Below are 24543 nucleotides of genomic sequence, written 5' to 3' on the forward strand. Positions count from 1 at the left end.
GTATAACATTTGGTCCTTGAACTCTTATATTTTAACACAAGCTATCTGCTTGTCAGGTACAAATATCAGTTATGATTATAAAGATTATAAAACCTTAAGATTATAAAGCAGACTTCAAGAATAGATGTTGAATAAAAAGAATGCCATTGTTGCACCCTACCTATTTAGTAAGTATCATACTAGTTGGGGTCATTTGCTATAAGGCAGAAAAGCACAACAGCAAAAATTGAATAAACATTATACAGTTTGCCTCGTAACAGTTTTAATGTTGAAGTTGTATGTTACCTATTTGTATGTTATCTATCTACTACATTTTAAAATAGCTCCATGTCTGCTGCCTGCATCAAATAGCTCAAATAGTCAAGACCACCTGACATTGTCTGCTTTTCAGCTGCTGTAAAACTTGAGTTGAGTTGAGTTGAGTTAACTTTATTGTCCCCGAGGGGAAATTTTGCTTGGGCGCAGTGCAGAGTTGTTTCATAAAATGAACATCATACAACACATCACAAATTACAAACAGAAGCAAATATAGACAAAAGAAAAAGAGACATAATTGACAACACAATTCCATGGATTAAAGTGCAAGTGCTTAAGCGCTAGTATGGTTGTTGGAAATTACTCCATTGTATTGAAGTTTTTGTAAAGTTCATATGCTAAGGTGCTAGTATATATATTGCACATTGCCCTATTGCACTGAGATCACAGGTAAAGTGCTGAAGTGCTCACACAGTTTTATTTCTTGATTTTACACATACAGTGTCACTTACAGTGTCTGTCTTAAAAAGAGATTATTTGTGCTGCATGTTGACTTTGCTGACAGCTTTTTTCAAATTGTATTCTGAAACATCTTCCTTTTGTCTACTGTCTAGGCATGCTGAAAAATCAAGAATATAGGAAAAAAGTCTTCAATAGGGATTGGTTTTGTTACAACTCTCCCCGCTCCTGTCAGGTATTGTTTTTGAACGAGGAAAAGAAATAATCATGATTTAAATGCATCCCCATATTTCCCTACAAGCAAGTTCTATGATTAAAATGAAAAAAAAAATAAGCAATTATGCAGACTTGGTTCAAAAATCACTTACAGTTTTATGTCTCGAAACTCTTGAGTGACATCAGGAACAAAGTGGGTATGTACTCCAGTGACTTGTGCTTTTACAACTAACCCTGTGTTAAGATTACACCTGCTTAAAGACACCTCAAACATATGACCCCTTTCTTTAATCTTGATTCTTTTTTATATTGTTAACCAGTTGGTTCTTTGCCCACCAAATGTTTTAAATTCATTTGCTGACACACAAAACTTGAGTGAAGACTCAGAAGAATGGTATGAAATACCATGTGATGTTGTATAAGCCACATAGAGTAAAATAATAATGCAAAACATCCAACCTGGAAGTGGTTGAATGTTTTGTTTGATTATTTGTCTCGACGGGGCTTATATAACATCACATGGTGATTAATTCAGCAAGCAGAAATAGTTTTTAAAATAAAAGTTGTAAATGAATGTAGAAGAGCAGAAAGCGGTACAATCATAGAAGATACAGATTTTCTAAGTTTATGGACACAATAACATTTTTTTCAATATATAAATGTTATAATAGTCTTTTCATAATCATTCTGCATTGATTCTTTATAAAGTCCAATGAAATTAATAATTTATAGCTGCGTATACGTTTAAAATATTAAGATAAATGGTTTGAATCGCTGAACATGAAACTGTGTCCAAAAGAATGACAAGTTATCAAATGTTTATTTATGAAAGTTTATTAACAATATAAATATATGTATTTCCAATAATGCGAAGCTCTTTCTAGCTTTTTAGACATATAATTGTGACCCTTAATATCTTTTTTATATATATGAATATGCCTGTTGTTGAGATACATGTTCAAACAATCTACTCTATTTTCATCTTCAAAAATGTTTTTAAGTTGTATATAATTATGTACTTGTATCAGAAAAGACAGTAAAAAAGTCTTGCAAGTCTACTTATGGTACATGTGCTTGGGAGTGCCATTATTGAAGAACAATTTGTTCAAAAACACTCAAATAACCTTTTTCAACCACAGGATGAGGATGTTTTTTCCTGCGTTATTCTAATCGACACACATGCTATGTATTGTACATGTACATATGTTCAGTCTCCCCCCAGAACCCGAATACAACGTCACACACCCTGCAAACGGACTTTCCAAACACGTAATAGGTTATTTTCTTTGCAATCTCATTTTCCGGTCTTCCGGAATGGACTTCACCATGTTTTGATTTGAAAGTGGCACAAAATCCCTTATTTATTTTAAGCATAGGACACAATTATTTTTATTTTATTTTATTTATTACTTTAAATGTGACCTGAAACATCTGATCAATGAAAATAAGTTATATTATAAGATAAGTAGGATGTTTCCAAATTAAACAGCATGAATGAGGTACAAGACAGATATCTGTCAAAATGAAATTGGCAGAATATTTTGCTGTCTTGTGGTTAAATGGACCAAGAGATGTTCAAGAATAATTTGGGCTTTGGCTCCTCCACACCAGAGGATTAATTCTTATTCATACCAATACACATACGGTATGTGACCCCTAATAATGAACTATCTATGAAACATTTACGTCTAGAAACCCTTCAGAGAAAAATTTGCAGTGAAGAATTTCTAAAATAAGAACCAGAAACAACAAATGGCAAATCATTTCTGAAGAACTTGTGGAAAACGAGCAAGGGGGCTGGCCACACAATGAATTCAGAAGACTACAGAAAAAAAGTCTATCAAAAAAAAAAGAAAAAAATCTAGAGAGTTAAAAAATATTCATAGTTCAAAAAGTGCAAAGTGAATTAAAAACAAATGAACAGCAGCAAACGTTTCTAGTGGAGACAGTCTGACTAGCAGTAACTACTTACTCTGTAAATGCACACATATATACAATATGAACACACACGCACACACACACACACACACACACACACACACACACACACACACACACACACACACACACACACATACACCAACACCCAGTGAGGAAACAGTCTGTTGTCTAATTTCCACTAAATGTCATGCTAAACATTATAAAAGGGGTGACCCGAACATTTCCAGAGCATTCGCCCTAATAATTGCTCTCGCACTCACATCTATCCAACACTCGCACCAACAGGTGAGTTCTTTTTTACTTTCCTTCTTTTAACCTTGTTGTATTAATTAGCTACTTGTTTGTTTTCTGGAATAAATATGGATTATATATATATATATTTAATGGTCTTTTCAAAATCTGTATTTAGATTATGGTTATTTAAAAGCTCACATCATTCCATCATCAAATTTAGATACATTTTGGTCAATTTCTATTCATGTTACACATAAAATAGCATTGAAAATCAAGATGATGTGACAATTTACAAACTGTTTATTGACAGTTTGACACTGCATTATGCCTTAGTTTTTTGTTTAACCTGACAGACTAACACAGCTCAGCATAGGAAAAAGAGACAAGCAACCAAATGGTGTGCTTTCCTAAAGTGCAGATGCAGATTAGGTCTGTGGATCTTACAAACTCAGTGTTTGGTTTTTCTTTCCTGTTCAGAGGCACCACAGCCATTTGCTAAGGAGAACGTATTGGAAAACGCTAAAGCACACACAGACTGAAAGTCTCAAGAAAAAAGAAGGTGTGGGAGGTAAAACATCCTTTCTTCTACAGAGATACTGCAGTTATGATAGCAATTCCATCATGTGTTAGCTAAACTACTGCAAATGAAATCATAGGAGGATCACCCAGCCAACAGATATAAAGGGTAAGCTACAAAACTCTAAAAATACACTTCTTGTGTAGCTGAGAGCTCTACATGAGGAGAAATTAGTAGGTGCAGCCTTTTTTTTAACACAAAATTAGTTTGTTTTTGTCTTTTAAAGGGTCTTTATTCAGAGTTTTTAACCAATAAATCATGTTGTTGTGTCAGCCACTCTTAAAAGTAATGGTTCTTCAATTATTCTTTCTGGAACCTTCTACTTATCAAAAAAAATAAAAATTCTTGAGTTGAGCTATATGGTACTTTTAGTTCTACAGATCAGTTTTTTGATTTCTGGGATCTTTAATGCATCATTGGCAGTGCATCATGGTCTTAGAAACAACTAGAGAACAAATAGTTATTCGAGGAAATTTGAAAAGGTTCTGCTTTGACATCAGGTTAAATAATCTTTCTTGGCTTGAACCTTTATTTTTAGGAGTGATAGCATTAGCTAGTTAGGTTAATAAAATAATTATATGCTAGTGACAGGATAACCAAATTTTATGTTGGGAAATAGGTTCAAATGTGCAACTTAGATAAGAAACACTAGATAAAATTCTACAGAGACACTGTACAATTCTGATGCATATAGGACAATAATTTTTTTCCTGTTGTGGCCAATAACAAATAAATGGCAGATACTTATTCCAAACTATTTTGTCTAAGTAAACTAAGAAATGATAAATTGCTGTATATGCATTCCTATAAAATGTGGAGACATTCATATTGATGCTGGTTGGTCATTTTTCAAAAGCATGGAATTCTAACCCCCTTTTAAATCTAACACTTTTTAATGCTTTAACTAGCATATCTTCAGCAATTGCCACGGATAATGCAATAGTTGCCACTTTAACCTCAATTAATTCTTACCTACAACAACAATAAGCTGCGACGTTGGAACTGGGTGGAGCATGGTGTTCAAGTATTCAACACTATCATTTGTTTGTTTCTTGAATGTACAGTACATGCCCCAAATATATTGGTCTTTGATTAATGTGTGTTCAGAGAAAAGCTACACGCTATAGAAAGTGAGTGGGTATACAGTGGAAAAAAAGTGAGTCAGAATGAAATGGAGAGAATTTAGGCTTGCTTTCTGTTCCATATATGTAATATTTTTTTATTAGATTTCAGGTTTAATTCCAGGTGTCTGCTAATTTAAAGCATTTGATGGATATTCATTCTGAGGTTCTGTTAGGTCACAACTCAGACCTAATGATTATCATTGCAACTATGAATTCCACAAAACAATATGGAAACTAAAACTGATTTTACTGAATACTAAAGTTTCTAAAGTGGCATAAATGAAACTTGCTGTCAGTCCAGACTATTCTCATATATTGAGGGAGTTTATCTCGGTGAATGGAACTGAGAGAAGGCTGTATTCAGACTGAGAGATGAATAATGAGTTTCAATGCCTTGAGTAATCCTCATCAATATCATCCTCTGGTTGAACTTTTGGCTGAACAAAATTGTATCAATGTACATGGCACAAAGGCACAATATTGCAAATGACTGGAAAGTTGCACCCTTGCATGGAGCCAATATAAACTGAACATCTAATAATTAGTCTTGATGAAGAAAGATACAGAGTTCTGAGAAGCTCAGAAAAAAGGGTAATTAAATAACATTGCTACTTTTAGAAACGTGCTGTAATTTATATTTTTAGGGAGGGAAAAATTATTTATAGCATATTCGAAAACATTTGTTACTATTCAGCACAAAAATAAGGCTCTTCTCTGTTTCCTACATCTGTATCTCCTTCTTATCAAACTAAGTTGCTTACTTGAAAAACCCCCCAGGTGAAAAAATTTGACATTTATCATACTTGATGTGGTTAATGTCAAATGTCAGAGAAATAAGCAACACCATCCACATGACTTCTAAACAAGTTCAGAAAACCGCAATGACAATGGTGCTCTAAAATCCAAAGATGAACATTTTTTCTTTCTTTCTCAGAAGTTACATGTGCTAGATTCTTGCTTTAAGTCCATCCAGGGTTTTAAGAATTATAACACTGATAATTCCATACTTTTACACAATTAAGCATCCAACAGAAGTTATCGCATTACATCTAAACACATATAGAAGTACTTCATATTGAGGGTGAATCAGATAAATGGTCCAGGTTGTATTCTCATAATTATAGTCCTTTCATATTTAGTAGCCAAATACTTGCACAAAATGCTCCAAACAAACATATATTCCTCCAACGTGATCCGGGATGTCATTACAATAAACCATCCACTTGTTTCTGATGCTGGGATCCTTCTGAAAAGTAAACTGGACATGTCAAAGCGAATGTTCATTCTCTTTTCCATTTGTCCTGTTGTCGACAGATTCCAGTGCATGGAGTATGTCAGAAACTGAACACACATCTGTATACTGTATCCAGTGTAGACAGCATCAGTGATTATAATGGGTTCTAACTGGTTGATGTGACGCGACACTCACATCCGATGTAGGCAAACGTCATCCGTTAAGCGACTGACTGCTAGTGACCGGAGCCCATATGGTGCGTTGGTGTATAACTATTCGTCGATGTCTTGCTCTGGAGACAGTCATATGCAAATGTATTTGCCCGTGTGACGTCACAAATTTCAAAATATCCAAACGAGATGTTTTTGGAGCTTGGTTAAGGAGGATGTTTTAATCTATGACTGTTTTAATGGTGCAAAGACATATATATATATATATATATATATATGTCAAAAAACAAAGACAAATTTAAATGATCATGTTATGACCCCTTCAAAATACAAAGGGCCCACCACTGCTTTTCTTGACCTCTTGGTTCCTGCTCAAGGGAAAGTGTAGTTTGTGTTCAGTGAACTTGCATAGTGAAACAAGAGAAAGAAAAACAACCTCCATTTCATTTAGCAGTTTTGAATTCAAATGAGTTTAGTTATACTATATTTGGAAACAAAGCAAAAGGTATATGTATTTGCACAGGAAATACTTTGCGCTAGGGCTGATTAATTTCACTTTCAGTCCTTAGTAGTACATTAAAGTTAATGAACTGTAAGCTCTTGCAGTTAAGTATAACTTCCTATTTATTTCTAAATAGGAATGCTTCAAAATGGTACTGGAACATACAGAGGTGAAGAAAACCGAAGAATTCACCAACATCAGTACCAAGAGGAAGACTATCCTACCTTTTCCAGCATACAGATGAAGCCCAGAGGAAGCAGATCACCTCTTAGCTCAACTAAACTCATGGCTACCAAGGTAACAGACTGGAAACTGCCATATTTGTATTTAGAAATTGAAGGAGCATTAATAACGTTATTTTAAGTTCTTCCACTAAAAAAACAGTCCTCAAACATAGTTAGACAACTTTAGAAATTCACAGCTCAAGTAACATCATACTAAAGAATGTAAACAAGTGCTATAACAAAAAATGCCTGTGTAAATTTTAAAAATGCATTCCACAAACTTATTTTTATCTTTTTGTGATTGTGATTTCAAAGGTATCTGTTGCTATGGAGAGTGATCTCAGAGGTGCTGGCTCATCTCACATTCCACATTCCACTCTACAACAGCAGGTACATTCCAATCATAAAAGGTTTCACTTCCATCGCAAAACACCTTTCCCAAAAACTAAAGGATTAAAGGTGCAGTAAGCAATTTCTGAGAAACACCAAACACCTGTTGCTCTGCCCACCAAAATTCAATGACATGCAATGCAAGAGTGGATGTATCATAGCTGAAGTGTAGCAAAATAATGCTTTGCGAAAAATAAAGTGAAGATGGCGTACGACAAGGAAGAACAAAAAAATGAACAAATGGTACACAAGAGTATATACAATCAAGAGTTTGTTTTAGTCGCTGACAGAACACCAGCTCCAGACAAACAATGACATTAAACTGTCCTGTCACTAAAGCTAACATTACATTAGCATCTCTTGGTTCTGTGAAACATAGCAAAACCAATATTACTCACGTACAGTATGGAGCAAAAACAACGCAACCTCGGCGTCAAGTTTTCAGGTCTTTCCACTTGGGTCACTTCTTCGGCACTGGAAAGCTTTTTTAATATTAACGTGGGTCCTGAAGCTCATAAACCTTCTTTTTCCAATGATATTCCTCTGACCTTTACTCATTTGTAATGTCTATCAGCCTTTGCTCTTTCTACAGTCTTTCCTCAAATCTCGCTCTTGCTCACTCTCTCTCCTCCCCCGTCATGAGTGGACACGCCCCGTATTGCTGATTGGCTACAAGTGTGTTGTGGTGCTCGGTATGGTCCACTTTCAACAGCTTTTCTTAGAAATCGCTTACTGTACCTTTAAAAGGAATTGAATAGAATTGCATTTTAAAAACTGAAACATGTAGCATTGGGTAGTATAAAAATGATGCATGATAAGTTTCTGTTGTCTTTATCTAGAGTACCAGTGAAAATACAAGCAAGTATTTTAGACAGCATAGACCATCAGTATTACGCAAAGGCAACCAGCCTTTCCCACAAGGTACTGGTACTGTAGACTCTATCAAAACTGAAAAATATAAAATCATTTTCCCCTGAAACTAAACTTTTCATAATGCTCCACAGGATGTGGTGTTCATGACAGGGCTGTGGACACTGTGTGTAAGACAGAACCTGACAGCAACCTGTCAGACCCGGTCCCACTTTACACCAGCCAATCTGAAAACAGACTCAGTGCCTCTGTGTCAAGTCCTCAGCCTGGAAGCCCAGAAGATTCTGGGAAGTGAGTATCTGGTTTGAGTAAACAAACACACAAACAAGAAAATAAAAATACATAATGTCCACATGGTCTCAGTTTTGTGCTAAACAAAGCATTTATATATATATATATCTCTAGGCATCCATTCAGTGTTCCAGGCAGTTTTCTGTGTGTTAAAGGACAATGTAGATGGCCAGGGTGCTCAAAGAGCAGGGAAGTGTTCAAAGAATATGGACATTTCTTAAGGTGAGACAAAACTATTTCAATTGATTATATAATTTAATAAATAATTCCATCAATACCTGATATCTGTACATCTTTATGTGTTTTTCATAATCTAGACACCTTTCTACTGACCATGCTCCAGGGGACAGAAGTGTAACCCAGCTGAGGGTGCAGAAAGACAAAGTACAATACATGGAGAATCAGGTATATAACCCCAGCACTCGAAAACATGATCAACATACTGAAAACGGCTTGTTCTACATTTAACCAGCTTACGTGGGAAACACAGAACCCATTTATTATGTATCACAGGCGCTAATGGTACATAAATGCTGAGTGAAAATAAAGAACATGGTGGTCAGGAGGTTATAGGATGAACTGGATGATAAATGAATGCTTGCTTATAACACTGTGTTATATTTACTTAAATGTACGTACGTAAATGTTACTGTTAGTTAACAGCAGAGAGACAGAAACTGCAGGCCATGCAGCTACACCTGTTTGATGTCAAATCTACCTCTGAGGTAAGCGCTCTTATGTTAAATTATATTTAGAATATATCATATAGCTGTTTGTATTGTGAATAACTATATATATATATATATATATATATATATATATATATACACGCACACACACACACACACACATACATAATAACAAAATTATTAACTAAGCCAGATGACTAAAAAATAACACCATTGCTTGTTGAGACGTTAATTAGCAGCCAGGTGCTAGTAATTACATACACTTGATAAACTTTTATCAGGGAGTGGTTCATTCACTATAAAGAAAAAAGAAAAAATAATCTGCTCACAAAGCTCAGAAATGTGATTGTTACTGCTCATTCTGTCTGGGTAAAGTTACAGATTGTTAATACATTTTAAGATGTGCTGTGTCACTTACTACGGTAAGGATATGTATTGCTCTGAGAAAAGCTTAATCAGTTGATCTACAGACCTATGTTAAAGATCAAACTAATATAATGCCATAGAAAGAAAGCCCGGCAAAAATGGTAGGTCTGGCAAATATGGACCAAATTTTCTCGCCACTAACATTTTCTACCAGATAACCATCAAGCGTGCTGATGAAGGAATATCTTGATTTTTCTTCACACCAGTTTATTCTTGAGACAAATGCAAGGCCATCTGTCTGCCAGCTAAATCTGAGCTGAAATTGGGTCACACCAGACAACAATGATACTCAGCCAATCTACAGTAGTGGTCTTGGAGTACCCCCAACACTGCACATTTTGTATGTCTGTCTTATCAGCCATGCGAGGTCTTTATGAGTTGAAGAAGGAAGAGTGAGTTTGATTAGGAATATATCATTATGTGCAGTGCTGGGGACATTCCAGGACTGGGGTTAGGAACCACTGAGCTACAAAACTGAAAAAGGGAGCGTTAGAAAAGCCAAGCCAAAACCATGTGTGAGCGGCACGTAAACTTATGCCTTATTAATCGAATTGTGCCATAATGACAGCATGGTCTGTTTATGTTCTGTTTTTCATTTGAGGTTTTTTTTTTTTTACCTACTTTTAGGGCCTGATGAAGGCCAGATGTTTTAGGCCCAAAATTATATATTGATGTAATTTTCTCCTTCTGATCTCAGGGTGGTAACAGTGTGGAGAAGCCGGGACATCTGTCAGGACTCCTGCAACCTGCAGCATGGCAGAACACAAATGGTCTCTATGACAGTCAGAGAGTGGCAGCTGATGCGTTAACACAAGGATACTGGCAGATCTCTACCTCACAAGTTATACCAGGTCATTCAGCAGCCAAACACACTGTTGTTCTATACATATTTTCAAACACTGATTCAGAAACTGAACATGTGTAATTGTGTATATTCAATTTTAAACATTATCCACACACAACTCAACACCATAAGATGTTTTTTTCTGTGCACAGGGATTATCCCCAGTTTTGAGTATTATAAGTTAACAAACATGAGGCCACCATTCACCTACGCCTCCATGATAAGATGGGTAAGCACTGCTGAATTGAATATCCTGTAGGCCTATATTACTTTTTCATGTCAATCACATTAAAGATGTCTTGTATCCCAGGCAATCCTGGAGTCCCCAGAGAAGCAGCTTACTCTAAATGAAATCTATCACTGGTTTACCCGCATGTTCTTCTACTTCCGTCACAACACCGCCACGTGGAAGGTATGAGATCCTGTATTTGTACAGCACACTTATTATATTTGTCATTCCATGACTCACTGCCCACAAACAAGCCAATCCTGAAAGCCACATCCTCTCGTTTACATACCAGAAAAATTTCACAACTTGTACATCAATGAAAAAGTGATGACCTGGCTGTGAAATCACAGAATAAGTAACTGTTTTACTACTTTGTGTGTAGAATGCTGTTCGGCATAACCTCAGTCTTCATAAGTGCTTTGTGCGCGTTGAAGGAAGGAAAGGTTCTGTTTGGACTGTAGATGAAGAGGAATTTCTCAGGAGAAAAGGACAAAAGTTACACAGGTAAACTGTACTTGCTGCTTTGTAAGGATGACAGTATAATTTTGTGTACATTCTTCCGAGTTTTTTACAGTTTGTGGATCGTGGCAGTGTTTACCCGTTCATTAAGTAGACTGTGGCGGCCTACCAGTTTCATTATGAACCAAAAATATATTTAAACTTCTCATAACATAAAAGGTCTTTAATGTTGTTTTGCGCCATTGCTTATGAAAAGTATATGTCAAACGATCTAAAATCTAAAGCACGATATGGATAAATCCAAGTCCAATATGGATCAAATCACAAAAGTCTGTGACTTGAGTCTGTTGCGCTGTGTTATTTAAAGAAAAGTGCGCACTTTGTTCACATCGTCAGCTCGTGATCTGGTGTTTTCCGCAAGTGGTGCTCACTGCAGAGCCAAATGAGTTGACCTTGACCGATACTACCTCAACCTCTGTGGATCTAATGGGCGGAGAGATAGTTAGGGTGTGGTTAGACCTTCTAGCTCCACCCATTACACCCAAATTACATCCAGAGAGGGGGAGCTGGACTTCACGCTCCACCCACTGCTCTCCAGCGGGCATCCTCTCGTTTTCTGCGTCTAAGAACGGCTTGGTTCACAGTGAATGAATGCAGTTAACTCAATTCTGCATGTGAGTTTAGCGTGCATTTGGGAATGCAATGGGCACCAATTATACTTTTTCACATTTGCATAATTTCCAACATTTTTATGGGCAGATGATTATAGCATTTCACATTTGTAATGAGATGCGTTTGTAAAGTGTTTTCAGAGAAACTGGCTGCAGTTTTCCACCAAAATAAAAGCCCAACTGCAGTTATCCATCAAAATAAAAGCTCAGGAAATTAGGAAAAAAGTATTTTAATACCCTACTATAAAGTAAAATAATATGATTGTGAAATTTTTATTTATTTTACAGTGCATTTGTTTTACAATATATGGCTATTACTGTAATGGGAATAATAATAATATAATATTATTATTATTATATTTTATATTCTAATTGTTTGGCTTCCTAAAACAACAGTGTGAATGTAATATAGACTAAGCCACTATATCACAACTAAAAGAAGGTTAAGTCCCCTTTAGAGTTCAGGTACAAGTCAATTCATTGACTTTTTTTTTCTTTTTCTTTGTTCAGTTTGCACACTGAACATGGGTTGGAGCATTTAATTTTAAACTCTCAGTGCACCTGATTGATGAGTTTAACTTTAAAATGCACACAATTTGAAATTCCCCAGACTGCCCAAGGTCCTCCCACCAGTCTCAAAAAATCATGTGGAGAAACACAGAGTTGGTTGTATGTATAAATATAAGTAAAAAAAGAAAAGAAAAAAAAGATGGCTGAGTTGTAAAGATTAAAATAACCCTACCTTGGGCTCTTTGGATGGATCTAATAAAGTGGCTTTATTGTTGGAGTTGGGAGACACCTCAGCCTAATGGATTAATAAAGGCATGTTTTTTAGTTCTGAATCATAAGAGATGTATTGTAATTACAGCACTTTTTCCTCTAGGGACCAGGATATGGCCTGGATGGCACCTTTTCACCTGTTTCCCCTGACTCCACAAGGTGAAACTTACCAGATGTCAGACCCAAATGGACACTGATTAAGAGATTGCAACAATATTCAATCACTAACAAGATTTACAACATTAGAAATAATAGTCAATGTGATATAAATTACAGACATGGTGGTTTTAATTTTATAGCTGGCGGTCTATTTCAGACTTTTTTTTTATTTTTGTGTAATGAATTCTTTAAGAATCAATATAAATGTTACTTCATCCAAAGATAAAGTTAAGAAATGGAAGTTCAGCAAATTTTCATTATCCTTCTCACATTTAAATTAAATGTAATAAAAATTCACAAGTATATAACTCTTATAATGCCAACATTTGTACAACAATAATGGTAGTAATGGCATCGTAAAGTATGTAAATACATTTAATATAGTAGGCTACTTATTGATAGCTACTGTTAAACGACTGCTCTACATTATTTTCTTTGAAAATAAAATATTTGATCTGAAATGTAATCCAGCACTGTTAGACTTTTTCCAGAGCTGTACACACTATACACAATAAAGTTGTGCTTCTCATAAACTAAAATATAATATAAAACAGTTTCAGTCAGAAATATTTTATAATGCGCAATTGCAACGCGACAGTGATGTTCTCAATGAAATGGCTCGTCACCAACTGCAATACCACGTCTATGATTGGTCGAGAGATTTTTGCGCGGTGCATTTCAGCCAATCAGAGCATTGTTTTCTCGCTCGTATGTAAAGCCTCAGATAAATGGCGAACGGAAGGGCAAACTGTAAACAAATACTACAGAACTGGACATTTTAGACGAATTGTGACTTTTAAGGGAGAAATAACTGAAAGTTAGTAATACTGTGTCAAAATCAAACGGAAATATTTGATATGCGATAGTCAGCGAGAATATGAACTAGCCTCATTCAGCGTTAGGAAGCTATCTAGGCCTGCTGACATTTGCGCAGAATAGGATATTGGAAGTGCTGTAATGCGAACGAGAGATAGAGACCCGCACAGTTAACAATTATCACTTAGAATCTGTTTTAAAACCGTCATATACGTCGGATAAATCTAGAGCTAGTCAGTATCATGAGTACAAACTTGGACAGCAGCCAGCCGTCCGAAATTAACCAGATGAAAAGAAGCGCAAGTCCGAGTGGAGAGTGTGAGACCACGCTGCTCAAGCAGGCGAAAGTAAGTGACGAGGAACCAAGAAATGACTCTCATGAAGATGCAGAACCCGAGAAAGTTGGGAATGGTGAACCAAAACCAGGCGCTGAGCTCCCTGAAGGAACTGAAGAGAAGGAGGTGGTAATTCAGAATGAAGCAGCCGCACAGGAGAGAACGAGACAAGCTGGCGGAGGTGAGAGCGCGCGCCAGCCGTCAGATTCCGCTGCCATCGCCGCAGCAGAGGCGCTCGCGAGTCTGACTGGCGGAGACGGGGACGAAGACTGTAAAGAAATGCCCTGTTCGTCCAAAAAACCGAGCCGAGAGAAATCGAGGGATAAGTCCAATCGTCCAGGTTGCTCTCAAAGCGAGAGAAGGACGGAGGCAGCCGCGGCGGACAGCTCTTCGTCCCTGCCCATCCGCGAGAATAGAGAAGATCCAGAGCAGGCATCGTTTGTGGATGATGATGATGAGGAGGAGGAGGATGGAGAAGACTCCCTTCCTGGCTCTTCCTCCACGGCCAGTTCGTCTGTCGCCTCTGAGAACGAGGATAACGAGGACGGTGAGTGTGCCATAGTGTCGGTGAAGATGGCCCCGGAGGTGCGGCAGTCCGTCGCGCTGCTCGCGCAGGTACAGATGCGTCTGGATGCGCTGGAGAAGAAAGGCGCGCGTCTTCATCAACGTCTGGAGATGAAAGTGAGCCGCCAGCGACGACCTCACCTGGACCAGCGCAGCGCCATCACGCAAGCGATCCCAGGCTTCTGGGTTACTGCTGTATCCTTTAACACAGTGTGCGAGTTATTCAATGACTTTCAGAGGGTCGTCATTTGTGGGTCCTATCGCTGTCAACTACTTTTTAAGAAAATACAAAATAAGTATATATTTGTGTTTATCTTTAATGGTCTGATAAGTAGTAGCAATACCTATTTTTGACCATATACTATCTGGTACAGATATAGATGTTGCAATGGTTACATCCTCGCGCAATGGCGATTTTTGTCAATATGTATGTATTTACATATATTTGTAAAAACAAGCTTATTTTGACTGCAGTCTGTATTCAATTTTTTTTTTAATCTTTCAAAAACAAGTGTGAAAAAATCAAGGTCAAATTTAATTGTTCAAAAGATGTTATTAGATGTCCACTTTACCATGCCTGGTGAATTTCCACCAAAGATCACACTTGGTACTTGTTTAGCAATATTTAAGTGTAGACTGTAAATGCCTTACTAGTTGTTGTTGTTGTTGTTGTTGTTTTTCCATTTGCATCAAAATGTTTGAACCAATCTATGCTGGTCTCTAGATATTTGTTGTCTTCATTTACATAATGTGCACTTAACTTGGAACCAATCAGCTTCTGAATCACCCACATCTATCAGCGCAAATCGACGAGTCTGATGAAGACGCTCTTAGTTACATGACTAATTTAGAGGTAAAACATTTCCCCGACTTCTTTCCCTTTGGCTTAAACCTGTTTTCAAAACCTGTTTTCATATTTTTAATATGCTTGTTATTAAACAGATTGAATCTTTCAAGAACAACAAACTGGGATACCGCATCTGCTTCCATTTCCGGCGAAATCCGTTCTTTCAAAACAAAATGATAGTGAAAGAACTTCATCTTGGAATGGGAGGTGAGCTGACCACTATCACAACACCTCTCTTTTAATGAGTGTGTGTGTATGTGTATGTATATATGTATAAGATAAGCATGCAATATCATTTGTACGTGCTTATTTTTTGCTCAGGGTCTCCGGTGTCCTTCTCAAACCCAATTTTGTGGCACAGAGGGCAGAATCTGGTCGGGAGTGGAGAACCTCGTCGAACATCACAGGGAGTCTACCAGAGCTTCTTCCATTGGTTCAGTGATCACAGCAACCCAGGAAGGGATGACATAGCACAGGTACATCTCTCATGAGGTTAGGTATAGGAAATGAAAATACATAAACAAAAAAGCACTAGAACCCAGCAAAACCGTAAATCCTTAAATAAATACACACAGTAAGGATGATGTTTTATTAACCAATTGACTCCATCTCCTGGGCTCTAGATCCTGAAGGAAGATCTGTACAGAAACCCTTTGAGGTACTACCTGACTCCACTGTGGGAGCCACGAGAGAATGGCAGGTAATCGCCAGAATGAATAAAACATTTTACTTCCTCCTCCAGATTCTCCCAAATGTCTTTTGAGGTTTTCCTAAATTTTAATTATCTTTAACCAATTTCCATGCCAGCGGCGCTCCCAAACCTAAGGGCAGCAATAACGGAGACGAGTGTGTGATCATCTCAGATTCAGACGAAGATGAAGAGCAGAATAGCCAAAACTTGGAGCAGGAGGATGATGAACGTGACGACCAAGTTGGAGGTGAGGTTTTCCTTTTCACAATCATCACACATTATGTAATATAAAGTGTTTCATGATAAGCAATCAAAAAAAGTGGATTTCATTTTCTAAACAATCATGATTGCTCATATTTTCCTCCCAGGCTCAGAAGAGAATGACAGAGATGAGGGGGAATCCTCCTATGAGGAGAGAAATGAAGAGGAAGTGGATGTTGAGGAAGTAGAAGAGTCACGTGACTCTGGTGATTGTGAGGTCAGAGAGCAAGGAAGGGAAGAAGAAGATATTGATGTCGATGAAGAGAAGAGTTAGGATGTGGTGTTGTCTCCGTTTCTTTTTATGCAGAATAGCATCATTAGATTTTTCTATGATCTGTTTTACTGATTGTTTTCTGGATAAATGAACAAGTGTTAATGTTGCTTGATGATCCTGGTTTAACCATATCTTCATTGTAGATGGTACTTTCTATACATCAGAGATGATGAATATTCAGATTCAGTGTGTGCACACCAAAAACACGTCGTTTCTTTACGATTTTACACATAACTTTGGATTAACAGAATTCACAGAGAGGGCTACTGATACCCATAATACACCTCTTTTATCTCAGAACTGACTGTTTAAAGTTTAAGATTACAGACTTCACTTAATTCACTTCACTTTGTTTTTGGCTAGTTTAGAGTCCCGGTTGTTGTTGTCGTTTGTTGTATGGAATACAGTAACATTGTCTGTCATCAACAATTACATTTTCACTGCAGGAGGCTACATAATCATGACCAGTTATAAAAACATTAGTCATTGCTATAATACTTTCGGTTAATTGTTGTTTGTTACTATTTTTTTTAAAATCCACATTTACAGAATTCTAGCATCATGAACGGCATTGTTATAGTCTTGTCTTATCTTTTTATTGTTCATAAACTCTTCCACCACATTTTAGCTACAGTATAGGGAAAAAGGTCAAACATTCTCAAATGCACTTCATTCTGAACCAAAACTAGATAACTCAGGGATGTTTACTCTTTTTACCCTCCTTATAGATGCGTTTCCCTTCATAAGTTGCATTCATTTAATTTTGTGTCTTTAATGCATACCTTTATGAATTGTTTGTTTATTGATGAACATTTAAATAATTGTAGGTTTGTTTCACCTTGTTTACATAAGCAGCTAATATCCTGACACTATTCCTCCTGTTATGAGGTTCAGTGTCATGTGAACCTTCAAACAACTTGTCATTTCTAGGAATTGAGTTGTATATCTACACACAATCAACACATGCACGTTACCATTTATTCACTGCAATGATTAACAATTGTAATGTTATTTAAATGAGCGGAATTTTTGGAAAGGCCATCTCGTTGTGTTATTTCTTTTGACAGCATGATGTGTGCACTCAATAGACTCAAGACTTTTTTGTGTCCAGTTAAATGCTTAGATAATGTAAAGATAGTGAATATGTATGTACACATTTGTTCCTTTTGACTTTTCATATTCATCTTTTTTGTTCTATTAGTACTTCTGCTCCTTTGCAATAATATATTTTTCCTTAACTTTGGTCAGTCAGTTATTAGAGTAAAATCTTAGTCATAGGAATCTGTAATAAGGAAACTGTGTTAAACATATTTAGTTTACATTGATTTTGAGTGTTGACCTGTAAAAGTTTGATTTAAAAATTTGAAAAGCTATTAACTCATTGTAAGTATACTGGATTGTACTTGTTTTTCCTGCAAGGCCAGTGGTTTGTACATAATCCTTTCCCTTATGAAGGGTTTATAATATGTTATTGAATTATTAGGGTAGATTTGACCTACAATATCAAAGAAAAGCTATATTTTGTGTGCAAAATTTTATAGAGAACTACAATTTTTAAATGTTTTGTTTTTGTTTGTTTTTTTGTTTTCCATGTAAAATAAAGTTTTTGTCTTTTCATTCACAATGTGGCATTCTGTCTCTTTAGTTTCTCCAGAAAATGTATTAAATTTAATACAGCCTTGTGTTCCGGTGACACATATTTAGTGTTCCTTTCTAGCAGTGTTCATCTCTAATTCCTCTAAGCTGGAAACTATAATTAGAAATTATATAATATGCACCAAACTGTTCATTAATTACTCTGGAACTTCTGCTTTTAAAAAAAACACACGCATATCAAGACTTCTGTTTTTCATGTCTAGCCACAAGGGGGCAGTATAGCAAAGACAATAATTGAATCAGAAGTGGTTCTGTTTTAAGCTTCTGCACTAATAAGAGAAAGCTGTTTTTATGGATTTCATATAATAAGAGAAAGATGTTTTTATGGATTTAATATCCAAGATTAATATCCTTCATTTTAAATGGAACAACAACTCTGGTGCAAAAAATTGGGATTCCAGCCTTTCCCCCCCATAGAGACTATGTTTTGACTTTGATTTAGAAGCGCCTGCAGACAGCAAGCTCTTGGTTGGTTATGGGGATCTGTTGGTCTGCAAAGGCGATGAGATAAGCCCTCCGAGCGCAGCGTAGAGTGATGTCATTGTCAAATGCTCTTATCTCCATTCAGATGCCTGTGCTCAGACAGCTGTGCTGTGCTTGATCACGTGAACTGATGCATTTCATGTTTTCATGATGAATTCAACAGTTCTTACAGGTCGACAGCTGCTTTATCTGAGATTTGACCTTCAGAGGTCCAGCACACATCTCTTAGGAAATGCATGGATTAAACGCAACACAAATATGGAAATACGTGATCCCTGAGGTAAACTTTATTTTGCCCTCGTCACCCTGGCTGCATGTTAACCAGTAGCTTAGATCTTGATTTAAGAGAGGTCACTGTGTAATGAAGGTTAGATTCGTATGGAAACAGCACTGTACTGCAAACAGCCCAAGGGCAGGCATTTTTGGGCAGGCCTCGACAGAGGAGTGCCGATGTTGCAATGGTACACTTAAAACCTTTGATTTCATGCTTAATGCAATGCTATAAATATTCCACTAGCAAAGGCCTGCCCTGTTTTTAAATGCAGAGCAGCCAAGCAGGCAGCGGGTGTAGAGCCGCACTACTGTTAGATACCACACGCTTTATCAAGATTGAAGGAAGTTGGGGTAAATTCAGGTTGAGTGGGACACTTTTTTCCAAGTCATCTCAATGGCAAAAAGTGTCCCAATTAACATGAATTCCCCCAATTTGATTTCCATGGATTATGAGCTACTGTCCTACCTTCTCAATATGAAGAATATTTTAAAATCAGTATTCGGGAAAATAGGTTGGGCTGTCATTTGGATTTTTTAAATGTATTTATTTAAATTCTGTTTCATTATTTATTTTTTATTCAAATATGTATTGTTAGATTTCAAAATATGTTGATTATATATATATATATATATATATATAAAATCATTTTAAAATATCTACAATTAAATTTAAAAAATATTTATAAAATATTTTAAGTTACATAATAAGCAAGATTTTATTTTGTGATATTTTACTGAATATGCTCCACATTTATACTCTTGTTGTGTGTTTATTGTAGGTGCAGTGAATCTCAAAACCTTTTACATTCAAATCATGAATTAATTATATACATTATTTCCATGTTGTTAATCAAGGGAGCTTTGAGACTCTTGCTCATATAAGTTATAACTCAGGTCACTGTTTTAGTCAGGAAGAATATGTGAGGAACAAATATCTTGATTTAAATTTTTTTTACCCTTTACAATTTATCAAAAAATATTCCTATATTAGTCTCTGTTTACATTTCAGTAAAGTATCCACAATACCAGACCATTAGATCAATTTAAATTGATATAAAATCATCTGTCCTATAACTTGCAGGTTAAAAAGTGCATTAAAATATTAAAATGTAACAGGCAGAACTGAATATAGAAGGTCAACGAGTGAAGGAGACAGAGACAGAGTGTGATTGAGTGAGGGAATGGAAAGAGTGCGAGATAGACAGAAGGAAAGAAAGAGAGAGATGAATGGTAAAGCTAATTAGCAGGGCCTCTGACAGCCCTGGCGAGCAGATAAATGGTTTTTATCTGAAAGATCATCAGTGGCAGCAGGAGTCGCAGCCTTCAGGCGTCCCCTGCACTCTTTCCACCCGTCTGCCCTCCAATATCTGTTTTGACTCACTCTGTGGCAACATATGAGTATTCTGTGCATTCTGTTATTTCATCAAAAACATCCCTTTTGACTAAACAAAGGGTGTGTGCATGTTTCTCTGCTTTTGTGTATAAATTGCCCATTACCCATTCTTAGAAGAACATCACGCCTCGGGCAATTGCGTTTGCAATCAAGATGAAACTGAAAAGTACTGGGAAAAAAAAGGGAAAAAGCACCTCAGTGGGACTTTTATCATCCCAAAATCTCATGGCACTGCATCCATCTTTGATGAGGCAGGGCGCTTATACGCTCATCCATCCTGGGCATCCTGTGGGCTGCAGCTAAGGTGCTGACAGATTTATCTCCTAAGACAGATGTATTGTACACTCCCACACTCCTCCAGCTTTTTAACTTTTCCATGGCTCCTGTTTTACTTTCCTTTTCCCTGCATTTTGGAGGTTAGCTCTCGGGCTGCCCTGGATACTGACTCGTGCGGGAATCTATAGGAGGTGGAGAGAACTGTTCTGTGGAAATGACACATTTTGCTTTAATGGAGTGAAATGGTTCTAGGGTCAATGACATGACATTAATGGCATGAAAATACATTAAAACACAAAATAGTGTCTGTGGTGAACACAAGCTCATGACATTTTTCATGTTTTGTTCTGCAGCATAAAATATATCAGTAATACTCCGTGTGATTTTTGTGTTGAAAAAGTGGCTAAATGGGACTAGAGCTCATTGGAAACATTAAACTTCCTCAAACCGAACAGGTAAACTCATGCTTTTACAGCCTAATTGTTTTTATAATCACACTCTTGCAAACTATTCAAACTTTCAGGAATTTTTTTTTTAAATAAAGCTGTCTGAAGCAGTGACTTAGAAGTCATGCGACCGTGTACTATAGTTCATTTATAGCCTATACGTTTAGCTTTTTACCTCTTGCGATTGTAGTCACTTAGGCTTTAAAACTTGAGTTAATTTGAGAAGATTATCATGATGAACAAAACATGAAAGAATCGTAAACTTTTATTGGTCACAGAGCTTATTTTCTGCAATAATCCAAAAGCCAATGGAAAGTCGAGTGAACCAGTGTGATGCGAACTTTTGGTTTGGGTTACAAAGATATGTCATCACTGCAGAGCTCTAATAATTCGAATAAGCATATTTTCTGAATTAAAATATTTTTTGTTTTGTACACTGTATATGATCAATATGTTATGACAACCTATATTTTTTACATTGCTTTAACTCATCAAAATAAGATTAGCAATTTTCTATTATAAGTTATACTATTATACTATTCAATTCTCTTATAAGTAACTTTTTTAGTAGTAGTTTTTTTCAAGTCAGTTTAATGTAATTTAAGTTGAAATAAAAGATTTTAACAATTAAACAATTAAATAAAACAAGTTAATTATACTTAAAAATTTAAGGCAGCAACAGTGTATCAAAGTAAAACATGTCAGGGTGATAGAACTGTTCTAATAGCAAAGAATAATACTTTAACAAACTGCAGCTTATTAACTGAAAAAACTTTCAGCCAAATCATGGTCTAACAAGCATAAAATGCAGAAAAAAAGGAAATGACATCACACAAAGGACCCCAGCAGACCCGCCAAACTGTGTACCAAGGTCAATAATTCTCTTCACTAAAATATCAGATAATTTGACCTTTTTATGACAAGGCAAGGTCAGTTCATGTTGTACTGTACCATGTGGGTTGACTCCTCAAAAACATAATGATATTTGTGAATTCATATGATATTTGCATTTGCTTGAAAAAAATCCCTGAGAAAACTTAAAACTTTTTTGAAAATAATGAAACCAACATGTACAAATAGTCCATTTCTAAGAACTTGTAAAACACATATTTTAAACTACATTTGTTTCCTTCATTTGTTGTGGAGACTCTTATATCTTATTGACCCAGTAGTCTACTAAAAAAATTAATCCCTCCCCAACCCAAAACATGCCCTGACACATAGCCTGCGGTGTTTCATAAAGAGCGGCCTGGATTGATGAGCGCCACAGACTCATGATGATAGATTTGTTGTTGTAACTCTTGCTTTGAGCCTCCAAATCCCTGTTTATACACACCAGTGAAAGAAAGACAATAATTTCCCAAATACAAAAACCCACGGACGTGCTGACCATATGAGAACATATACTAACTTTACTGATGAAAATGTGACGCTTTTTGTAGACCAAATGCATTTGAGAGCTTTAAGATTTAAATAAAGCCTTTTTCAATCTTTACAATGCATATTTAATGAAACTTTAAAGGAGGATAAATCATGTGCTCTTCCACACAAAGGATAGTGCTTTCACAAACATGAGACGGTCCCTCAAAAGGCCTGTCAAAGTTAGTAACAATGGGAAAAATAAAGCTGTAACTTTAGGTTGTCAACTTTTGAGTTGCCATTGTTCATTCAAGATACAAAGGTCACATGTGAATTAGAATATAAGAAAGTTTTTTTTCTTAAGATCAAAAAAACAAAATTCAAAATTATCATACTTTTTCATGCCACACCATGTTGTTCCTTCAGTGTGGTATATTCTCATCACCAGTAGGTTTTACAAATAAACTTACTTAGCCAATTAAACTTAGTTGATTCACTGGTTTGTGTAGACGGTTGTAAAACTCCGGACTGTGTAAAGTGTCTCTGACGTGGGAGAATGAGGGGCTGAATGGAAGATAGTGGAGCTGGTGGGGCTCGGTGCATTGTGGGTGAAATCACACGGAAACCTGAACTTAAAGCCGACTTGAGTCACTTCCTCTCAGAGGAGAATAAAGGATGCCTCCCACAAAGAGAGAGAAAGACAAGAAACCACCTCCACATCCGCAGCAGTATAAGAAAAGGGCACATTGTGTGATGTCATGAAAAGCAGAGCGTCTTTTTAATCAGCTGAAAAGGAAACGGTAAAGCTTTTTACACGCCCTTCCACTGACTTTGGAATTATATATAAAGGCAATATACAACATTTGTACATTTAGACTAAGCACTGGCGTCCTGATGTGTGTGTCGGAGGCCCTAGATAAAAACGCACACCAAAAGCCTTTTGTGTCTAAAATACCGAATCTCAAGTTTTTTTGTTCAAGAGAACGTCCTTTCACCCAACCCACCCCCTCTGTTGTGTTTCATCCCCGTCGTCGTGAGTCACACAGCACGGTGCAAAAGAACTTTGGGAATTTCAGAAGACTTTCTGGTGGGACAAATGGAGCCGCTACAAATGCACTGCAGTGGGTCTCCTACACAACGCTTGACAACTGTCTTTCACTATGTTTACAGCAGTTAGTAAAGAGGCCAGAAAGATGGACAGGACAGACCTCATAGATTTCATACCGTGACAGTGCTGAACTGCTGGCACTTTTGTACATTTTAAACAGTGCAATGAATTGTTATTTGTAAAATTTGAAAAAAAAATGAAGATTTAATAAAGCTCTAATAATTTTTAATTATAACTTTATTATATATACAATAGCTCTTGGGTAAACAATAAAACTGTGGTCTCATGATCAATGTCAGACTGTGGCAAGTTGTCACGTGTTTTATATTTTGTAATTTCATAAAATGCATACGGAATCATATAGTGCGTGTCGGCGCACACCACAAAACGTATTTGATCCTTTGAATTCTGCACAGAATTATATATTTTAAAGTGAGGTGAAGGAGATATTAGGAGGAGAAACGGTTAGAGATTAGGAGGAAACTGCGGCTTTACTGGGTTCAACAGCTCTGGCCGAGCTATGATATAAACTAAACGCTATTGGCTATTTTTCAAAAAGGGGAGGAGCTAATCGATATGTCTTCCTGTCTCAGTGGAAATTATGTCAACACTGTGGTGTTTCAAGGTACTTCAGAGGGATTTTAAATTGTCCCTAAAAAGCTTGGATTCCATTGTGACAATTTACCCTAAATAATGTTACAACATGCCCTACTATTTGTTACCTTGTGTTCAGTAAACTATATCTTTTTTCCTGGGTAATAACAGAGGAAATGTTCAGTAGTTTTTGTAACCCAGACTCAAAGAGATAAAGTCTGTCCTTAACTACTCACCCTCATGTTGTTCCAAACTCGTAAGACATTCATTCATCTTCGAAACACAAATGAAGATCTTTTTGATGAAATCTGTATGCTTTCTGATTCTGTTCCTCCATTAACAGCTACGCAACTACTTTGACACTTGAAAAAGTTCATAAAGAGATCGTAAAACTAATCCATATATGAATTGAGCAGTTATGTC

The 24543-nt window shown here is 36.5% G+C and overlaps 2 protein-coding genes across 5 annotated transcripts; both read left to right on the plus strand.

Annotated features, from left to right (window-relative positions):
* The first annotated feature begins 812 nt into the window (after positions 1 to 812).
* foxp3a (forkhead box P3a) lies at positions 813 to 13205 on the plus strand. 4 transcript variants are annotated; one of them, XM_077223061.1, is made up of 14 exons: positions 813 to 949; positions 3583 to 3673; positions 6849 to 7009; positions 7252 to 7326; positions 8166 to 8247; positions 8331 to 8487; positions 8602 to 8709; positions 8805 to 8892; positions 9144 to 9212; positions 10300 to 10453; positions 10599 to 10675; positions 10757 to 10858; positions 11058 to 11179; positions 12689 to 13205. In XM_077223061.1, exons 1-14 carry the CDS (start codon positions 872 to 874, stop codon positions 12780 to 12782), a joined length of 1458 nt encoding a protein of 485 aa, XP_077079176.1. In that variant the 5' UTR covers positions 813 to 871; the 3' UTR covers positions 12783 to 13205. The 4 variants fall into 4 exon arrangements, with proteins under 4 accessions (XP_077079176.1, XP_077079174.1, XP_077079175.1 ...); XM_077223059.1 differs by lacking the exon at positions 813 to 949 and adding an exon at positions 2845 to 3156; XM_077223060.1 differs by lacking the exons at positions 813 to 949; positions 7252 to 7326 and adding an exon at positions 2845 to 3156 and having other exon boundaries at positions 12689 to 12824.
* On the plus strand, positions 13190 to 18156 carry tspy (testis specific protein Y-linked). Its single transcript, XM_077223063.1, has 7 exons — positions 13190 to 14654; positions 15235 to 15312; positions 15402 to 15513; positions 15628 to 15782; positions 15930 to 16006; positions 16114 to 16244; positions 16366 to 18156. The coding sequence occupies exons 1-7, from the start codon at positions 13803 to 13805 to the stop codon at positions 16530 to 16532; spliced, it is 1572 nt and encodes a 523-aa protein (XP_077079178.1). The 5' UTR covers positions 13190 to 13802; the 3' UTR covers positions 16533 to 18156.
* Positions 18157 to 24543: the final 6387 nt, after the last annotated feature.

Source organism: Siphateles boraxobius, unplaced genomic scaffold (assembly GCF_051911475.1).
Source record: "Siphateles boraxobius isolate OS27281-9 unplaced genomic scaffold, OSU_SipBor_1 9, whole genome shotgun sequence".
In the NCBI taxonomy this organism is placed as follows: domain Eukaryota; kingdom Metazoa; phylum Chordata; class Actinopteri; order Cypriniformes; family Leuciscidae; genus Siphateles; species Siphateles boraxobius.

Coding starts and splice junctions, on each gene's coding strand:
- tspy (XM_077223063.1), top strand. CDS start 13,803: ATGAGTACAAACTTGGACAGCAGCCAGCCGTCCGAAATTAACCAGATG. Junction 14,655..15,234: donor CAGGCTTCTGGGTTACTGCT/GTATCCTTTAAC, acceptor GGAACCAATCAG/CTTCTGAATCACCCACATCT. Junction 15,514..15,627: donor ACTTCATCTTGGAATGGGAG/GTGAGCTGACCA, acceptor TTTTTTGCTCAG/GGTCTCCGGTGTCCTTCTCA.
- foxp3a (XM_077223059.1), top strand. CDS start 2,929: ATGAACACACACGCACACACACACACACACACACACACACACACACAC. Junction 3,157..3,582: donor TCCAACACTCGCACCAACAG/GTGAGTTCTTTT, acceptor TTTCCTGTTCAG/AGGCACCACAGCCATTTGCT. Junction 10,454..10,598: donor TACCTCACAAGTTATACCAG/GTCATTCAGCAG, acceptor TTCTGTGCACAG/GGATTATCCCCAGTTTTGAG.